The following is a 22203-nucleotide window of genomic DNA, read 5'->3' as shown; positions in this document are numbered from 1 at the left end:
ATTCTCTCTCCAATTTTTCTACTACTCATATCATTATATTGTTTGAACTTACGTAATGTTGGTTTAAAGATACTAGTATAGTATTGTTGTTTTAACCATTTATCTTTTTCTTTTACTGAAGGACATTTTTACATTTAGTAGAGTACTGGTAAAGCAAATGGGACATTTGTTATTATCCTTTGTCCAAATATGTAAAATAAGAATAAAATCGATTCGCTCACTAGATGGCGCTGTATTGTTTTACACGCGGCGATCAATTATTTTTTATGTTTATTTACGCAACTGCTCGGTAGATGTCGCTGACCTATTTTGTTAACGCAGTATCGTTTCGAATTATATTCTAGACATTATGTTAAGCAAAGATTAAATAAATTGGGTTTAAGTTATTCAACAGTGTTTTATTTACAAAGTGCAGTGCTAACATCCTTGTTCTCAAAAAGTTGTAAAATAAACATAAAATTAGCTACTGTTACTCATTTGTCTGCCAAAAAATATCTAAATGAACCTTTTCCATCCAATCTAGTTACTTACACAAACATTTGTCCAACGTAATTGATCAAACGCTTGGCGCCGACGACTCAATACGAGCATAAATCAATGCAATTGCTTAGTTAGAAGATACAATGCCAATGTATCCGTGAGTTTTCACTACCGAAATATATCTATGAAATATACTAGCTGACGCCCGCGACACCGTTCGCGCGGAATAAAAAAATCTTAATAAGTAGCCTATGTTTTCTTTTAGATTATGTTCTACATCTGTGACAAATTTCATAGATCCGTTGAGCAATTCCGGAGATACCTTCAAACAAACATCCATCCATTCATCCATCTAAACATTCGCATTTATTATATTAAGTAAGATTGTTGTCTATATTTTGGCGATATTTCGATATAAAACTGTTCATAACTTCGTTAATGTTCATAAAATTAAATTAATAATAACTACCGCTCCATACCAATAAATTAATTAGCTCATGTCAACATAATATGTAGTGTTGTATCTCATTAAAATAGAAGCAAATTATAATGTTTTCATTTTAATGAGATACATATTTGTATCGCTCAAAACATTGTTTACAGAATTATAATTCAGAGCTAATGTATAAATGGATGTTTTCATAAATATTAACTTTATAAAAGTTTATAATCTTATTTAATAATTAGTAAGTATTTCTTCTAATGTTTAGAGGAGGCCTATGCCAAGAGGCACACTGAGATTAGGGACATTTTTTTTATCACGTGTATATTTGAAATAATTTCAGAATAAAGGGCTATTTTCTTATATTAAGTTTTTCTTATACTTATTTATAGTTCGACTCAGGTATTTTATCCAAAGTACATTAAAATGTATATTTCAATAAATTCATTTAAAATCATACAACTAATTTAATGTAATCAACTATCTTAAATATAATATAAAAGCTAAAATATATCATTAAAAGGAGTCCCTTTAGGCAAGGTTCCGAAGATACTGGCAGCATTCCCCCTTTGAATAGCTAAACTAATTCTTTGTCCGAGGTAGCTGCCAGCTCTTCGGTCTCCTGTGATGTCGACTAACCTTTTTGCTACTTCCTTAAAAAGCTTTCTAGCGCTAGGACCCCACGGACCAAGGGTCTCGACACCGAATGGGACAAATTCGTATTCGGTGCCCAGACCCCTGTATTTGCAAGCTTTAGCTTTTTCAGCCGCTTCACAAGCCGCACCAGCTCTGTTGATTGTTCCATGTAGATGGGAAGGGGCCAGTGTGTCTGAACAGGTTGCATCCCATACCAGCACCCGACCCATCTTCCATGGAATCAAACTCATACCGTCCGGCCTCTTGCCATCGTCTCTGGCAATACCAGTCGGTTCAAGAAGACTTGGCACGTTGACGTTGGCAAGAGACCGGCGCACGATATCGTTAAGTGCGGCATGTCTCGAGAAGCGGCCTGCACTTTTTTGACATGACAGTCCGTGATGTCCTAGTCTGTCTACATCACTGCCACAGGGACATTTATGAGGAAAAAATTAAAATTAAAATTAAAAAAATTAAAATTTAAAATTATAACAGATATTCAAGTATAATTATATTAAATGTAAAAGTTACATTTTTCTTTTAATTCATAATCTAAATATAGAAAGTGATTCATATTTTTAACTATCATGAAGTATTCGTTTGAATGGAAACGTATAAAAACGTTTTAAATGAAACATTTCTTTGTTCATTCATATTTTTATTTACCTTGACTTTTTTCTAGAGTTGTTAGTGGTGATAAATAAAATTTTATTTGAAATTTTCATAGCTTTTTTAATAAACCACCGTTTAAAAGAGGAAAATATATATTATTAAGTATATTTTTGTGAATCCTCCACCTTTATTTAGTTTGGAACACAAGACTCTAATTATTTTGTGAACATTTTTTCCTTACCCTTTTTCCTACGGAGGATCGGTACAGTATGTTCTACTTTTCCATATATCTCTATCAGCCGTCATATCTGAATTCACTCGCTTCTTACGCATATCCTCTTACTCTTTCACCCTGTAGATCATGACTTATGATATAAATACTAATAATGTTATCATACTTCTTATCATTAATTAAACAAGGTTTAGGCTAAGCGCCATCTGCGCCCAGCCACCTCAAGACCGGTGAAACTGTAAATGCCTCCTCAAGGCAAACAGTGACTACTCAGTCACAAAAAAAATCTTATCATTAAAAAAATGTTAAATTTTTATATAACATATAGCAAAGGATAGTATTTAAGTTTAATTTCAAAAGACGTAATTTAAATGTCGAAAACGTTTAAGAGAAAATTAATGGTTCCAGTAATTAGCTCATTGAATTTCATCCTAAATACTCGTACTCTTGTTTTCTTGTTGTTACTTACCTAAAATATTCCGTAAGGAATGCTTTAGAAAGGGTTTGAAAATTTGCTTCAAATGGATTTTGTTACAAGCCTTTTTCCACAAAAACGATTAATATTACGCTAAAATTACACTATTATTATTTTTTCAAAAAATATGCGGATTATTGAAACAATTTAGTGATGTTTTATTTTTTTCTTATTTTAAATTTCTTTAACTATTTACGACGATAGTTGAATATCAGATTCGAACCCACTACTAAGTAGTCGGTATTCTAAGAATTTGGACGTTAATTTATATTAAAGCATCGGTTTGTTATTTCACGAAGTTTTAACACAAAGTACCCTAAACTTCAAATAAATAATCATACATTAATAATACATATTTATTGCTGAATATTAAATTACAATAAAATAAAACAATTTAAATTCTCATCTATATATATAAAAGAAAGTCCCCGTGTTAGTTACACTATTTATAACTCAAGATCGGTCGAACTGATTTAGCTGAAAATTGATGGTGAGGTAGCTTAGAACTAGGAGACGGACATAGGAACTTTTTTATCTTATGTGCATTTTTTTTATTCCGCCCGGACGGAGTCGCGGGTAAAAGCTAGTTTAATATAAACAGTGGAAATTATTCATTAGATAAAAGTTTCTAATATAAATATTGTAAGTATAAACACCCTGTAGCTTGCATATTTACGCTCGAGTTCAACCGATTACATAATTACCTGTCGGCTTCACTAAATTATACACTTGTTTCCGATACAATGAACCACATTTGCAATTTAAATGTACACAGAGAAAGAACAGATGAGATTTTTTAACAATATTTTTACAGATAAAGTAGAAATTTGTGGCTCTGAAAGAAGGCGTTCCAAGCTTCAAATCATGACAGTGCGAAGTCGAAAAAATTAACATAAAAATTTGATTCCCCAAAAGAATGTAAAAATATTATTTAAAATTAAACATTCGAAGTTATAATATAGCCGAAGTCGCGAGAACCAGCTAGTAATATTTTGGGTAATAAATACGAAATAAGTAAAGTTATACTCCGCTAATATATTTCTGCGTTTTCAATTGACTTCCTTTAACTTTGTGAAACTTTGTATTGATTGATGTCGAAAGTTAAAAGGACATTAAAAGTTTGTAAACGTCAGCTTTTGACGTCACAAAAGTTGCCCATTGATCAAATTTTATTTTTAAATTACGAGTTACAAAGTTACAGTGACAGTCGTCACACGGATACTTTAACAGGCTCATAATGTGTCTTACACTAAATGTAAAGTAAGGGCAGCTCTTACAAACATTTAACGTCTTTGAGTAAGACATTTACACTGTCACAATGTTTTTTATTTTATTTTTCTTTTAATGTTTGTTTCGATTTTGTAACGTAATATGGATGATTGGATAACTTCGATAAACGATGAAATAAAAATTGGGACGGTAAAATAATTTAATAATCCAGAAAGCTTTTTCGATGGAAGAATAAACTCATATTTTTTCGTATTGAAAATATCTTAGGTAATAAATAAATATAAATAAATATGTTACTGGAAGTTTATCTTTATATCGAAGTGTTTGTGTGGTTTACTAATGATGTGATAGCTGTTTAGAATTGAGATCTATATTTTTGTGGTAAAGTAAATGCCTCGTAACACATTACATTTGAATACCAAAGATTCGTCTGCTGAGTTTTGTCAGTAGAAAACTGTTTTTTGTAGTTACACAATAGCATGATTGTTTAATTTATTTATTTAAATCGTTGTCATCATCATCATCAACCTGCCCTTATCCCTATGGAGGGTCGGCACAGTATGTACTACTCCTCTATACATCTCTATCAGCCGTCATATCTGAATTTACCCCCTTCTTACGCATATCCTCTTTCACACAATCCATCCATACTTTCTTTGGTCTTCCTCTACCTTTATAGCCATCCACATTCAATCTCATTACTTTTTTGTTTATATGATTATCATCAAATCGTTGTCATTATATTTAAGAGATTATTAAATTGAATCTTTTAAAATACTAATATGTTTAATTTTATCATTATTTTGTTGGTAACTAACTGCTAAATGATCAAAAAGTAGATTCTTTCCTAATGTAACGTGTATTGTGTGTTGCTATGGCAGTGATTTTGTTGATTGTCAAAGTAGAGAAATTGAAATAGAGGTTTTAAAACTGAACTGTTTGTTTATTTCTTAACAATTGGTGTCAGGTGTGGGGTATGGCGAGTAAAAGTTTATTATTGAACGATTTGAAGGTGGCAGAGTTAAGAAACGAGTTGGAAGAAAGAGATCTCGATGCAAGTGGCAAGAAAAGCGAACTGAGACGGAAACTTCGTCTCGCGTTGGAGGAGGAGGGTAAGGATCCGGACACTTTCGTATTTGAAATTACTTCCGCTGTCGGCGTCAGTACAATTGTAGAGAAAATTGGAGAAACTTGTAGAATTTTAACGGAAAAAGTTATCGATATGGAGGAGACATCAAAAAATTTTAAGGAGAAAGTTAATAAGGATATTGAAAAATTCGAACAACAGATTATTGACATAAAATTACAAATAGCGGCTTTTCAGATGTCTGAACCCAAGGACAAGTCATGTAAGGACAACGACACAGTACGTCAGAGTACATCGCATTCGGCCATCGATACAGAACTGACGAAGATGCACTTGAAAGTACCCGAATTCGACGGTAAGACATGCTGGAGTAATTATTACCGACAATTTGAAGCAGCGTCCAGAGCAAATTCTTGGACCGATTCCGAAAAAGCTTTGGCATTAACATTAGCCCTCCGTGGAGAGGCCACGAATATTCTGCAGACTGTTAGCATCAAGGAACAGGATGATTATAATGTTCTAGTCAAACATCTGGAATTGAGATTCGGTCAAAGTCATCTGGAGCATGTATATCATTCTCAATTGAAAAACCGTGTTCAAAAACAAAATGAAACTCTGCAAGAATTTGAAGCTGATGTTGTTCGTTTAGCTCGCCTCGCATACCCAGCCACTCCCGAGAATGTGATGGAGCGCTTGGCTATTCAAGCATTTTTAGATGGTCTTCGGGACCAAGAAACAAGACGGGCTTTAATTTTAGCTCGCCCTGAAAAATTAGTCGATGCTTTGGCTCGTGCATTGGAGTTTGAAGCGGCAAAAGACACATGCAGAGGTTTAGTACGAGTCCGTATGATGGAGAATAGTCATGAGGAGGCTACTATCGAAGAAGAAATTGTAAGAAGGGTGATTAAGGAAATGATGCCTGTAAAAACACGTTTACGATGCTGGCACTGCGGGAAAGTAGGTCACGTGCGAAGCATGTGCAAAGAAGCTGCACATATAATTGTCAAAAAATCGCTACGCTGCTGGGATTGTGGCAAGTTAGGACATTTACGTGGTCACTGCGAGAGAGAGGTTGACCAACAAATGTCAACCACATCGGAAAACAACTCAGGGTCGAACAACCTCTCTCTCGCAGTGACCACGTAAATGTCCTAACTTGCCACAATCCCAGCAGCGTAGCGATTTCTTGACAATTATATGTGCAGCTTATTTCCACCGCGACCAATATCAAAAACATCACGGTACTTCCACAACAGACTTCTCAGTGCTACTCGTTGTTCATCATTCAAATTTTGTGAAGAAGCAGAAACAAAGTTTTCCATCTTCTCATTAAACTCTTGAGTTTGTGTTCCAGACATTTGGCATATACGACGAATTACCGAAGAAACTGAGGAACATTGACCCAAAACCGTCCCTTTTTGTAGAGCCACAGGGTGATAATTCACGTTCATAACTCTTACGGGTACTGTCTCCTTTATTTGTATCAGCGCCTTCCCAAATAGAACCCCTTTACCTACATCGGCATCATGTATTTTTGGTTCGAACATCATGGCTTCTCCAGTTTTCATTATATCTTCGAGGCGAGCAAACAAAATAGCCTCACTTCTCTGTGGTATCAAAGCATTCTCAGCCAGCAATAAACGCACCACATTGCTATCCTTCCCGTGAAGTAACAGTTCTTCATCACCAACAGTTAGGGTTCTTCTCTTGAAATCTAGCTGAAAACCTCCAGAATTCATTATGTCCATTCCAATAATCACTTCTTCCTTAATGTCCGCTACCAACATGTTATGGAAAAAATCGTAAGACCCCAAGGTTACATGTACTTCAACTTCACCGTATACTTTCGCCGACCCTCCCGTCGCAGTTTTTAGCCAGCTTTGCAGCTGGGTGCCATTTTGTCTCAGAACCAACTTGGGCAGGAAAAGGTTATTGGTTATTTTAGCAAGACTCTATCCAAGCCGGAGCGTAATTATTGTGTAACTCGTAGGGAGCTTCTTGCGGTAGTAAAAGGGGTGGAACACTTTTATAAATATCTATATGGACGAAAGTTTCTGCTGAGAACCGACCATGCTGCTTTAAGGTGGTTATTACAGTTTAAAAACCCTGAAGGGCAAGTGGCACGATGGATAGAGAGGTTACAGGAATTCGATTTTGCGATAGAACACCGTGCTGGGACTGCTCACAAGAATGCCGATGCTTTGTCAAGAAGACCTTGCTCGGAGCTCTGCAAGCATTGCCAGAGAGTTGAGGAAAAAGAGGCCACTATGTGTAGAACCACTGTAGTCGATGACACCTGGCAGAGGGAAAAATTAAGATCTGACCAGGAAAAGGACGAAGATTTAGGTTTGATCATTGCGTGGAAGATGCAAGGTATAAGACCATCGTGGCAAGAGGTGGCACGACACTCTCCGGCAGTTAAGTCTTATTGGGCTCAATGGGATTCTCTAGTATTGCACGATGGAGTTTTGAAAAGAATTGTCACAGCGGCTAATGGATCTGTGGACAGGTTACAAATTGTAATTCCCAGGAGTAGACGCATTGAAGTAATGGAAGAAGTCCATGACGGAGTTACCGGGGGCCATATGGGAGTTACAAGGACTATAGGAAAGTTGCGGGAACGTTATTATTGGATACAGAGTCAAAATGACGTGAAGGAGTGGTGTAAGAAATGCTCGATTTGTGCTGCTAGTAATGGGCCACGGAAACGTCCCAGGGCGCCCATGCGTCAATACAATGTTGGCGCTCCTTTCGAAAGGATTGCTATTGACGTGGCCGGTCCATTTCCAGAGTCTGATCAAGGAAATAAATATATCGTTGTCGTTATGGACTATTTTAGTAAATGGGCGGAGGCATATGCACTGCCAAGTCAAGAAGCTGTTACTATTGCTGACGTGCTAATCAAGGAGTGGATATGTCGCTTTGGCGTTCCCATGGAGTTACATTCGGACCAAGGGAGGAACTTTGAATCTACAGTATTCCAGAATATTTGTGACACGTTGAAAATTCGTAAAACAAGAACTACAGCACTACACCCGCAGTCTGATGGCATGGTGGAACGAATGAATAGGACTATTAATAGACACCTCGCGAAGGTAGTTTCTGACCACCAGAAGGATTGGGACCAATACCTTCATTTATTCCTGTTGGCATATCGCTCAGCTGTACATGAATCTACAGGCCAGAGTCCAGCGAGCATTATAATGGGAAGGGAGCTTCGTTTGCCGTGTGATTTAAGGTTTGGGTGCCCACCTGGGGAAGATATAGCAGGAGAAAGCTACGTAAGCGAGCTACGCCGGAGAATGGAAGATATACACCAAAGGGTTCGCATAAACATCCAGAGCGCCAGTGATAAGATGAAGGAATATTATGACGTCAGAGCCGAGGAAGGAGGCTTTCGACCGGGAGATCTCGTATGGCTCTATAATCCTCAGCGTAGACGAGGCTTATCGCCTAAGCTGCAGAACTCATGGGAAGGACCCTATGAGATTTTAGGGCGTATTAATGATACTTGTTACAGAATCCAAAAGTCGCCGCGTGGGAAACCGAGGATAGTTCACTTTAACCGCTTAGCGCCGTATGCAGGGAACCATGAGGAATAAGAAAATTGAAGATTAGTGGAAGGCAGAACTATGTAACACTTGAAGACCTTTCGGGGCGAAATGTCTCTAGGAGGGGGGCACTGTAACGTGTATTGTGTGTTGCTATGGCAGTGATTTTGTTGATTGTCAAAGTAGAGAAATTGAAATAGAGGTTTTAAAACTGAACTGTTTGTTTATTTCTTAACATACAAATTGTAATTCCCAGGAGTAGACGCATTGAAGTAATGGAAGAAGTCCATGACGGAGTTACCGGGGGCCATATGGGAGTTACAAGGACTATAGGAAAGTTGCGGGAACGTTATTATTGGATACAGAGTCAAAATGACGTGAAGGAGTGGTGTAAGAAATGCTCGATTTGTGCTGCTAGTAATGGGCCACGGAAACGTCCCAGGGCGCCCATGCGTCAATACAATGTTGGCGCTCCTTTCGAAAGGATTGCTATTGACGTGGCCGGTCCATTTCCAGAGTCTGATCAAGGAAATAAATATATCGTTGTCGTTATGGACTATTTTAGTAAATGGGCGGAGGCATATGCACTGCCAAGTCAAGAAGCTGTTACTATTGCTGACGTGCTAATCAAGGAGTGGATATGTCGCTTTGGCGTTCCCATGGAGTTACATTCGGACCAAGGGAGGAACTTTGAATCTACAGTATTCCAGAATATTTGTGACACGTTGAAAATTCGTAAAACAAGAACTACAGCACTACACCCGCAGTCTGATGGCATGGTGGAACGAATGAATAGGACTATTAATAGACACCTCGCGAAGGTAGTTTCTGACCACCAGAAGGATTGGGACCAATACCTTCATTTATTCCTGTTGGCATATCGCTCAGCTGTACATGAATCTACAGGCCAGAGTCCAGCGAGCATTATAATGGGAAGGGAGCTTCGTTTGCCGTGTGATTTAAGGTTTGGGTGCCCACCTGGGGAAGATATAGCAGGAGAAAGCTACGTAAGCGAGCTACGCCGGAGAATGGAAGATATACACCAAAGGGTTCGCATAAACATCCAGAGCGCCAGTGATAAGATGAAGGAATATTATGACGTCAGAGCCGAGGAAGGAGGCTTTCGACCGGGAGATCTCGTATGGCTCTATAATCCTCAGCGTAGACGAGGCTTATCGCCTAAGCTGCAGAACTCATGGGAAGGACCCTATGAGATTTTAGGGCGTATTAATGATACTTGTTACAGAATCCAAAAGTCGCCGCGTGGGAAACCGAGGATAGTTCACTTTAACCGCTTAGCGCCGTATGCAGGGAACCATGAGGAATAAGAAAATTGAAGATTAGTGGAAGGCAGAACTATGTAATAAACAAACAGTTCAGTTTTAAAACCTCTATTTCCATTTCTCTACTTTGACAATCAACAAAAATCACTGCCATAGCAACCCACAATACACGTTACATTGCCCCCCTCCTAGAGACATTTCGCCCCGAAAGGTCTTTCAAGTGCTGCATAGTTCTGCCTTCCACGAATCTTCAATTTTCCTATTCCTCATGGTTCCCTGCATACGGCGCTAAGCGGTTAAAGTGGACTATCCTCGGTTTCCCACGCGGCGACTTTTGAATTCTGTAACAAGTATCATTAATACGCCCTAAAATCTCATAGGGTCCTTCCCATGAGTTCTGCAGCTTAGGCGATAAGCCTCGTCTACGCTGAGGATTATAGAGCCATACGAGATCTCCCGGTCGAAAGCCTCCTTCCTCGGCTCTGACGTCATAATATTCCTTCATCTTATCACTGGCGCTCTGGATGTTTATGCGAACCCTTTGGTGTATATCTTCCATTCTCCGGCGTAGCTCGCTTACGTAGCTTTCTCCTGCTATATCTTCCCCAGGTGGGCACCCAAACCTTAAATCACACGGCAAACGAAGCTCCCTTCCCATTATAATGCTCGCTGGACTCTGGCCTGTAGATTCATGTACAGCTGAGCGATATGCCAACAGGAATAAATGAAGGTATTGGTCCCAATCCTTCTGGTGGTCAGAAACTACCTTCGCGAGGTGTCTATTAATAGTCCTATTCATTCGTTCCACCATGCCATCAGACTGCGGGTGTAGTGCTGTAGTTCTTGTTTTACGAATTTTCAACGTGTCACAAATATTCTGGAATACTGTAGATTCAAAGTTCCTCCCTTGGTCCGAATGTAACTCCATGGGAACGCCAAAGCGACATATCCACTCCTTGATTAGCACGTCAGCAATAGTAACAGCTTCTTGACTTGGCAGTGCATATGCCTCCGCCCATTTACTAAAATAGTCCATAACGACAACGATATATTTATTTCCTTGATCAGACTCTGGAAATGGACCGGCCACGTCAATAGCAATCCTTTCGAAAGGAGCGCCAACATTGTATTGACGCATGGGCGCCCTGGGACGTTTCCGTGGCCCATTACTAGCAGCACAAATCGAGCATTTCTTACACCACTCCTTCACGTCATTTTGACTCTGTATCCAATAATAACGTTCCCGCAACTTTCCTATAGTCCTTGTAACTCCCATATGGCCCCCGGTAACTCCGTCATGGACTTCTTCCATTACTTCAATGCGTCTACTCCTGGGAATTACAATTTGTATGTTAAGAAATAAACAAACAGTTCAGTTTTAAAACCTCTATTTCAATTTCTCTACTTTGACAATCAACAAAATCACTGCCATAGCAACACACAATACACGTTACAGTGCCCCCCTCCTAGAGACATTTCGCCCCGAAAGGTCTTCAAGTGTTACATAGTTCTGCCTTCCACTAATCTTCAATTTTCTTATTCCTCATGGTTCCCTGCATACGGCGCTAAGCGGTTAAAGTGAACTATCCTCGGTTTCCCACGCGGCGACTTTTGGATTCTGTAACAAGTATCATTAATACGCCCTAAAATCTCATAGGGTCCTTCCCATGAGTTCTGCAGCTTAGGCGATAAGCCTCGTCTACGCTGAGGATTATAGAGCCATACGAGATCTCCCGGTCGAAAGCCTCCTTCCTCGGCTCTGACGTCATAATATTCCTTCATCTTATCACTGGCGCTCTGGATGTTTATGCGAACCCTTTGGTGTATATCTTCCATTCTCCGGCGTAGCTCGCTTACGTAGCTTTCTCCTGCTATATCTTCCCCAGGTGGGCACCCAAACCTTAAATCACACGGCAAACGAAGCTCCCTTCCCATTATAATGCTCGCTGGACTCTGGCCTGTAGATTCATGTACAGCTGAGCGATATGCCAACAGGAATAAATGAAGGTATTGGTCCCAATCCTTCTGGTGGTCAGAAACTACCTTCGCGAGGTGTCTATTAATAGTCCTATTCATTCGTTCCACCATGCCATCAGACTGCGGGTGTAGTGCTGTAGTTCTTGTTTTACGAATTTTCAACGTGTCACAAATATTCTGGAATACTGTAGATTCAAAGTTCCTCCCTTGGTCCGAATGTAACTCCATGGGAACGCCAAAGCGACATATCCACTCCTTGATTAGCACGTCAGCAATAGTAACAGCTTCTTGACTTGGCAGTGCATATGCCTCCGCCCATTTACTAAAATAGTCCATAACGACAACGATATATTTATTTCCTTGATCAGACTCTGGAAATGGACCGGCCACGTCAATAGCAATCCTTTCGAAAGGAGCGCCAACATTGTATTGACGCATGGGCGCCCTGGGACGTTTCCGTGGCCCATTACTAGCAGCACAAATCGAGCATTTCTTACACCACTCCTTCACGTCATTTTGACTCTGTATCCAATAATAACGTTCCCGCAACTTTCCTATAGTCCTTGTAACTCCCATATGGCCCCCGGTAACTCCGTCATGGACTTCTTCCATTACTTCAATGCGTCTACTCCTGGGAATTACAATTTGTAACCTGTCCACAGATCCATTAGCCGCTGTGACAATTCTTTTCAAAACTCCATCGTGCAATACTAGAGAATCCCATTGAGCCCAATAAGACTTAACTGCCGGAGAGTGTCGTGCCACCTCTTGCCACGATGGTCTTATACCTTGCATCTTCCACGCAATGATCAAACCTAAATCTTCGTCCTTTTCCTGGTCAGATCTTAATTTTTCCCTCTGCCAGGTGTCATCGACTACAGTGGTTCTACACATAGTGGCCTCTTTTTCCTCAACTCTCTGGCAATGCTTGCAGAGCTCCGAGCAAGGTCTTCTTGACAAAGCATCGGCATTCTTGTGAGCAGTCCCAGCACGGTGTTCTATCGCAAAATCGAATTCCTGTAACCTCTCTATCCATCGTGCCACTTGCCCTTCAGGGTTTTTAAACTGTAATAACCACCTTAAAGCAGCATGGTCGGTTCTCAGCAGAAACTTTCGTCCATATAGATATTTATAAAAGTGTTCCACCCCTTTTACTACCGCAAGAAGCTCCCTACGAGTTACACAATAATTACGCTCCGGCTTGGATAGAGTCTTGCTAAAATAACCAATAACCTTTTCCTGCCCAAGTTGGTTCTGAGACAAAATGGCACCCAGCCCCACATTGCTAGCATCGGTGTCCAAAACAAACTGACCCTCTGGCAATGGGTATCCTAGAACGGGTGCATTAACTAAAACTTTCTTCAATTTTTCAAATGATTCCTGACATTCATCATCCCAGGAAAAACGTCTTTGTCCTTCTGTCAACTTTGTAAGTGGTTTAGAAATACCGGCAAATCCCTTAACGTAACGACGGTAGTACGTACACAACCCAAGGAAGCTTCGAAGTTCAAGGATGTTGTTTGGTTTTGGCCATTCCTGGATTGTCTTAACTTTACAAGGGTCCACGGCTACTCCTTGACCTGAGACCACATGACCCAAGTAATGTACTTCCTCTTGGAAAAGATGGCATTTCTTTGAACTGAGTGTCAGTCCTGCCTGTTTGAGCCTCTCGAGTACTTGTTCTAAATTTTTCAAGTGATCCTCAAATGATTTTCCGACCACAATAATATCATCGAGGTATACCAAACAAATCGACCAGGATAAACCCTTTAAAACAGTTTCCATTAATCTCTCAAAGGTCGCAGGAGCATTACAAAGACCAAATGGCATGACACGAAACTGCCATAAACCAGTGCCAACAGTAAATGCAGTCTTTTCACGATCACTTGGCGCCATTTCTACCTGCCAGTACCCACTCTTCAAGTCCAACGTCGAGAAAATATTTGAACCTGATAAAGTATCAAGTGTGTCGTCAATTCGTGGAAGCGGGTAGCTATCCTTCTTCGTCACGTTATTCAACTGCCGATAATCAACGCAGAAACGGGTGGAACCGTCTTTCTTCTTTACCAATACAACTGGTGAAGACCAAGGGCTGTTAGAAGGTTCGATGACATTTTCCTTTTCCATATCTTGAATTATCTTTTCAGCTTCTTCTCTCTTAGCCAGTGGTAGTCTTCTAGGTGGTTGACGTATGGGACGTGCATCGCCGGTATCAATTTTGTGTTGCACAACTTTAGTTCTCCCATTTCCACCGCGACCAATATCAAAAACATCACGGTACTTCCACAACAGACTTCTCAGTGCTACTCGTTGTTCATCATTCAAATTTTGTGAAGAAGCAGAAACAAAGTTTTCCATCTTCTCATTAAACTCTTGAGTTTGTGTTCCAGACATTTGGCATATACGACGAATTACCGAAGAAACTGAGGAACATTGACCCAAAACCGTCCCTTTTTGTAGAGCCACAGGGTGATAATTCACGTTCATAACTCTTACGGGTACTGTCTCCTTTATTTGTATCAGCGCCTTCCCAAATAGAACCCCTTTACCTACATCGGCATCATGTATTTTTGGTTCGAACATCATGGCTTCTCCAGTTTTCATTATATCTTCGAGGCGAGCAAACAAAATAGCCTCACTTCTCTGTGGTATCAAAGCATTCTCAGCCAGCAATAAACGCACCACATTGCTATCCTTCCCGTGAAGTAACAGTTCTTCATCACCAACAGTTAGGGTTCTTCTCTTGAAATCTAGCTGAAAACCTCCAGAATTCATTATGTCCATTCCAATAATCACTTCTTCCTTAATGTCCGCTACCAACATGTTATGGAAAAAATCGTAAGACCCCAAGGTTACATGTACTTCAACTTCACCGTATACTTTCGCCGACCCTCCCGTCGCAGTTTTTAGACACCATTTCGTTGCTTTGACTCCATCCGTAACAATGTCAGGTCTCAGGATTGTTTTCGTAGCTCCCGTGTCTATTAGCATAGTGTGTCTTTCTCCATTAATGCAACCGTCGACAAAAACGCTGTTATCTACTGAGCATAAAGAAGCAACTCGCGCGGTATTCATTGGGACTTGTTCGACGCAGGTCGATGATCGCCCCTTAGCATCGACCCTGAGTTGTTTTCCGATGTGGTTGACATTTGTTGGTCAACCTCTCTCTCGCAGTGACCACGTAAATGTCCTAACTTGCCACAATCCCAGCAGCGTAGCGATTTTTTGACAATTATATGTGCAGCTTCTTTGCACATGCTTCGCACGTGACCTACTTTCCCGCAGTGCCAGCATCGTAAACGTGTTTTTACAGGCATCATTTCCTTAATCACCCTTCTTACAATTTCTTCTTCGATAGTAGCCTCCTCATGACTATTCTCCATCATACGGACTCGTACTAAACCTCTGCATGTGTCTTTTGCCGCTTCAAACTCCAATGCACGAGCCAAAGCATCGACTAATTTTTCAGGGCGAGCTAAAATTAAAGCCCGTCTTGTTTCTTGGTCCCGAAGACCATCTAAAAATGCTTGAATAGCCAAGCGCTCCATCACATTCTCGGGAGTGGCTGGGTATGCGAGGCGAGCTAAACGAACAACATCAGCTTCAAATTCTTGCAGAGTTTCATTTTGTTTTTGAACACGGTTTTTCAATTGAGAATGATATACATGCTCCAGATGACTTTGACCGAATCTCAATTCCAGATGTTTGACTAGAACATTATAATCATCCTGTTCCTTGATGCTAACAGTCTGCAGAATATTCGTGGCCTCTCCACGGAGGGCTAATGTTAATGCCAAAGCTTTTTCGGAATCGGTCCAAGAATTTGCTCTGGACGCTGCTTCAAATTGTCGGTAATAATTACTCCAGCATGTCTTACCGTCGAATTCGGGTACTTTCAAGTGCATCTTCGTCAGTTCTGTATCGATGGCCGAATGCGATGTACTCTGACGTACTGTGTCGTTGTCCTTACATGACTTGTCCTTGGGTTCAGACATCTGAAAAGCCGCTATTTGTAATTTTATGTCAATAATCTGTTGTTCGAATTTTTCAATATCCTTATTAACTTTCTCCTTAAAATTTTTTGATGTCTCCTCCATATCGATAACTTTTTCCGTTAAAATTCTACAAGTTTCTCCAATTTTCTCTACAATTGTACTGACGCCGACAGCGGAAGTAATTTCAAATACGAAAGTGTCCGGATCCTTACCCTCCTCCTCCAACGCGAGACGAAGTTTCCGTCTCAGTTCGCTTTTCTTGCCACTTGCATCGAGATCTCTTTCTTCCAACTCGTTTCTTAACTCTGCCACCTTCAAATCGTTCAATAATAAACTTTTACTCGCCATACCCCACACCTGACACCAATTGTTAAGAAATAAACAAACAGTTCAGTTTTAAAACCTCTATTTCAATTTCTCTACTTTGACAATCAACAAAATCACTGCCATAGCAACACACAATACACGTTACACCATTTTGTCTCAGAACCAACATGGGCAGGAAAAGGTTATTGGTTATTTTAGCAAGACTCTATCCAAGCCGGAGCGTAATTATTGTGTAACTCGTAGGGAGCTTCTTGCGGTAGTAAAAGGGGTGGAACACTTTTATAAATATCTATATGGACGAAAGTTTCTGCTGAGAACCGACCATGCTGCTTTAAGGTGGTTATTACAGTTTAAAAACCCTGAAGGGCAAGTGGCACGATGGATAGAGAGGTTACAGGAATTTGATTTTGCGATAGAACACCGTGCTGGGACTGCTCACAAGAATGCCGATGCTTTGTCAAGAAGACCTTGCTCGGAGCTCTGCAAGCATTGCCAGAGAGTTGAGGAAAAAGAGGCCACTTTGTGTAGAACCACTGTAATTGATGACACCTGGCAGCGGGAAAAACTAAGATCTGACCAGGAAAAGGACGAAGATTTAGGTTTGATCATTGCGTGGAAGATGCAAGGTATAAGACCATCGTGGCAAGAGGTGGCACGACACTCTCCGGCAGTTAAGTCTTATTGGGCTCAATGGGATTCTCTAGTATTGCACGATGGAGTTTTAAAAAGAATTGTCACAGCAGCTAACGGATCTGTGGACAGGTTACAAATTGTAATTCCCAGAAGTAGACGCATTGAAGTAATGGAAGAAGTCCATGACGGAGTTACCGGGGGCCATATGGGAGTTACAAGGACTATAGGAAAGTTGCGGGAACGTTATTATTGGATACAGAGTCTGATCAAGGGAATAAATATATCGTTGTCGTTATGGACTATTTTAGTAAATGGACGGAGGCATATGCACTGCCAAGTCAAGAAGCTGTTACTATTGCTGACGTGCTAATCAAGGAGTGGATATGTCGCTTTGGTGTTCCCATGGAGTTACATTCGGACCAAGGGAGGAACTTTGAATCTACAGTATTCCAGAATATTTGTGACACGTTGAAAATTCGTAAAACAAGAACTACAGCACTACACCCACAGTCTGATGGCATGGTGGAACGAATGAATAGGACTATTAATAGACACCACGCGAAGGTAGTTTCTGACCACCAGAAGGATTGGGACCAATACCTTCATTTATTCCTGTTGGCATATCGCTCAGCTGTACATGAATCTACAGGCCAGAGTCCAGCGAGCATTATAATGGGAAGGGAGCTTCGTTTGCCGTGTGATTTAAGGTTTGGGTGCCCACCTGGGAAGATATAGCAGGAGAAAGCTACGTAAGCGAGCTACGCCGGAGAATGGAAGATATACACCAAAGGGTTCGCATAAACATCCAGAGCGCCAGTGATAAGATGAAGGAATATTATGACGTCAGAGCCGAGGAAGGAGGCTTTCGACCGGGAGATCTCGTATGGCTCTATAATCCTCAGCGTAGACGAGGCTTATCGCCTAAGCTGCAGAACTCATGGGAAGGACCCTATGAGATTTTAGGGCGTATTAATGATACTTGTTACAGAATTCAAAAGTCGCCGCGTGGGAAACCGAGGATAGTCCACTTTAACCGCTTAGCGCCGTATGCAGGGAACCACGAGGAATAGGAAAATTGAAGATTAGTGGAAGGCAGAACTATGCAGCACTTGAAGACCTTTCGGGGCGAAATGTCTCTAGGAGGGGGGCAATGTAACGTGTATTGTGGGTTGCTATGGCAGTGATTTTGTTGATTGTCAAAGTAGAGAAATTGAAATAGAGGTTTTAAAACTGAACTGTTTGTTTATTTCTTAACAATTTTATTTCTTAACAATTGGTGTCAGGTGTGGGGTATGGCGAGTAAAAGTTTATTATTGAACGATTTGAAGGTGGCAGAGTTAAGAAACGAGTTGGAAGAAAGAGATCTCGATGCAAGTGGCAAGAAAAGCGAACTGAGACGGAAACTTCGTCTCGCGTTGGAGGAGGAGGGTAAGGATCCGGACACTTTCGTATTTGAAATTACTTCCGCTGTCGGCGTCAGTACAATTGTAGAGAAAATTGGAGAAACTTGTAGAATTTTAACGGAAAAAGTTATCGATATGGAGGAGACATCAAAAAATTTTAAGGAGAAAGTTAATAAGGATATTGAAAAATTCGAACAACAGATTATTGACATAAAATTACAAATAGCGGCTTTTCAGATGTCTGAACCCAAGGACAAGTCATGTAAGGACAACGACACAGTACGTCAGAGTACATCGCATTCGGCCATCGATACAGAACTGACGAAGATGCACTTGAAAGTACCCGAATTCGACGGTAAGACATGCTGGAGTAATTATTACCGACAATTTGAAGCAGCGTCCAGAGCAAATTCTTGGACCGATTCCGAAAAAGCTTTGGCATTAACATTAGCCCTCCGTGGAGAGGCCACGAATATTCTGCAGACTGTTAGCATCAAGGAACAGGATGATTATAATGTTCTAGTCAAACATCTGGAATTGAGATTCGGTCAAAGTCATCTGGAGCATGTATATCATTCTCAATTGAAAAACCGTGTTCAAAAACAAAATGAAACTCTGCAAGAATTTGAAGCTGATGTTGTTCGTTTAGCTCGCCTCGCATACCCAGCCACTCCCGAGAATGTGATGGAGCGCTTGGCTATTCAAGCATTTTTAGATGGTCTTCGGGACCAAGAAACAAGACGGGCTTTAATTTTAGCTCGCCCTGAAAAATTAGTCGATGCTTTGGCTCGTGCATTGGAGTTTGAAGCGGCAAAAGACACATGCAGAGGTTTAGTACGAGTCCGTATGATGGAGAATAGTCATGAGGAGGCTACTATCGAAGAAGAAATTGTAAGAAGGGTGATTAAGGAAATGATGCCTGTAAAAACACGTTTACGATGCTGGCACTGCGGGAAAGTAGGTCACGTGCGAAGCATGTGCAAAGAAGCTGCACATATAATTGTCAAAAAAATCGCTACGCTGCTGGGATTGTGGCAAGTTAGGACATTTACGTGGTCACTGCGAGAGAGAGGTTGACCAACAAATGTCAACCACATCGGAAAACAACTCAGGGTCGATGCTAAGGGGCGATCATCGACCTGCGTCGAACAAGTCCCAATGAATACCGCGCGAGTTGCTTCTTTATGCTCAGTAGATAACAGCGTTTTTGTCGACGGTTGCATTAATGGAGAAAGACACACTATGCTAATAGACACGGGAGCTACGAAAACAATCCTGAGACCTGACATTGTTACGGATGGAGTCAAAGCAACGAAATGGTGTCTAAAAACTGCGACGGGAGGGTCGGCGAAAGTATACGGTGAAGTTGAAGTACATGTAACCTTGGGGTCTTACGATTTTTTCCATAACATGTTGGTAGCGGACATTAAGGAAGAAGTGATTATTGGAATGGACATAATGAATTCTGGAGGTTTTCAGCTAGATTTCAAGAGAAGAACCCTAACTGTTGGTGATGAAGAACTGTTACTTCACGGGAAGGATAGCAATGTGGTGCGTTTATTGCTGGCTGAGAATGCTTTGATACCACAGAGAAGTGAGGCTATTTTGTTTGCTCGCCTCGAAGATATAATGAAAACTGGAGAAGCCATGATGTTCGAACCAAAAATACATGATGCCGATGTAGGTAAAGGGGTTCTATTTGGGAAGGCGCTGATACAAATAAAGGAGACAGTACCCGTAAGAGTTATGAACGTGAATTATCACCCTGTGGCTCTACAAAAAGGGACGGTTTTGGGTCAATGTTCCTCAGTTTCTTCGGTAATTCGTCGTATATGCCAAATGTCTGGAACACAAACTCAAGAGTTTAATGAGAAGATGGAAAACTTTGTTTCTGCTTCTTCACAAAATTTGAATGATGAACAACGAGTAGCACTGAGAAGTCTGTTGTGGAAGTACCGTGATGTTTTTGATATTGGTCGCGGTGGAAATGGGAGAACTAAAGTTGTGCAACACAAAATTGATACCGGCGATGCACGTCCCATACGTCAACCACCTAGAAGACTACCACTGGCTAAGAGAGAAGAAGCTGAAAAGATAATTCAAGATATGGAAAAGGAAAATGTCATCGAACCTTCTAACAGCCCTTGGTCTTCACCAGTTGTATTGGTAAAGAAGAAAGACGGTTCCACCCGTTTCTGCGTTGATTATCGGCAGTTGAATAACGTGACGAAGAAGGATAGCTACCCGCTTCCACGAATTGACGACACACTTGATACTTTATCAGGTTCAAATATTTTCTCGACGTTGGACTTGAAGAGTGGGTACTGGCAGGTAGAAATGGCGCCAAGTGATCGTGAAAAGACTGCATTTACTGTTGGCACTGGTTTATGGCAGTTTCGTGTCATGCCATTTGGTCTTTGTAATGCTCCTGCGACCTTTGAGAGATTAATGGAAACTGTTTTAAAGGGTTTATCCTGGTCGATTTGTTTGGTATACCTCGATGATATTATTGTGGTCGGAAAATCATTTGAGGATCACTTGAAAAATTTAGAACAAGTACTCGAGAGGCTCAAACAGGCAGGACTGACACTCAGTTCAAAGAAATGCCATCTTTTCCAAGAGGAAGTACATTACTTGGGTCATGTGGTCTCAGGTCAAGGAGTAGCCGTGGACCCTTGTAAAGTTAAGACAATCCAGGAATGGCCAAAACCAAACAACATCCTTGAACTTCGAAGCTTCCTTGGGTTGTGTACGTACTACCGTCGTTACGTTAAGGGATTTGCCGGTATTTCTAAACCACTTACAAAGTTGACAGAAGGACAAAGACGTTTTTCCTGGGATGATGAATGTCAGGAATCATTTGAAAAATTGAAGAAAGTTTTAGTTAATGCACCCGTTCTAGGATACCCATTGCCAGAGGGTCAGTTTGTTTTGGACACCGATGCTAGCAATGTGGGGCTGGGTGCCATTTTGTCTCAGAACCAACTTGGGCAGGAAAAGGTTATTGGTTATTTTAGCAAGACTCTATCCAAGCCGGAGCGTAATTATTGTGTAACTCGTAGGGAGCTTCTTGCGGTAGTAAAAGGGGTGGAACACTTTTATAAATATCTATATGGACGAAAGTTTCTGCTGAGAACCGACCATGCTGCTTTAAGGTGGTTATTACAGTTTAAAAACCCTGAAGGGCAAGTGGCACGATGGATAGAGAGGTTACAGGAATTCGATTTTGCGATAGAACACCGTGCTGGGACTGCTCACAAGAATGCCGATGCTTTGTCAAGAAGACCTTGCTCGGAGCTCTGCAAGCATTGCCAGAGAGTTGAGGAAAAAGAGGCCACTATGTGTAGAACCACTGTAGTCGATGACACCTGGCAGAGGGAAAAATTAAGATCTGACCAGGAAAAGGACGAAGATTTAGGTTTGATCATTGCGTGGAAGATGCAAGGTATAAGACCATCGTGGCAAGAGGTGGCACGACACTCTCCGGCAGTTAAGTCTTATTGGGCTCAATGGGATTCTCTAGTATTGCACGATGGAGTTTTGAAAAGAATTGTCACAGCGGCTAATGGATCTGTGGACAGGTTACAAATTGTAATTCCCAGGAGTAGACGCATTGAAGTAATGGAAGAAGTCCATGACGGAGTTACCGGGGGCCATATGGGAGTTACAAGGACTATAGGAAAGTTGCGGGAACGTTATTATTGGATACAGAGTCAAAATGACGTGAAGGAGTGGTGTAAGAAATGCTCGATTTGTGCTGCTAGTAATGGGCCACGGAAACGTCCCAGGGCGCCCATGCGTCAATACAATGTTGGCGCTCCTTTCGAAAGGATTGCTATT

At 41.0% G+C, this 22203-nt stretch overlaps 1 protein-coding gene across 1 annotated transcript; it reads left to right on the top strand.

Annotated features, from left to right (window-relative positions):
- Positions 1 to 18231: 18231 nt before the first annotated feature.
- LOC123722408 lies at positions 18232 to 19440 on the top strand. Its single transcript, XM_045684113.1, has one exon. The coding sequence runs from the start codon at positions 18253 to 18255 to the stop codon at positions 19438 to 19440; it is 1188 nt and encodes a 395-aa protein (XP_045540069.1). The 5' UTR covers positions 18232 to 18252.
- Positions 19441 to 22203: the final 2763 nt, after the last annotated feature.

This window comes from Papilio machaon, chromosome 25 (assembly GCF_912999745.1).
Source record: "Papilio machaon chromosome 25, ilPapMach1.1, whole genome shotgun sequence".
NCBI lineage: Eukaryota > Metazoa > Arthropoda > Insecta > Lepidoptera > Papilionidae > Papilio > Papilio machaon.
This window is presented reverse-complemented; position numbering and strand designations above follow the sequence as displayed.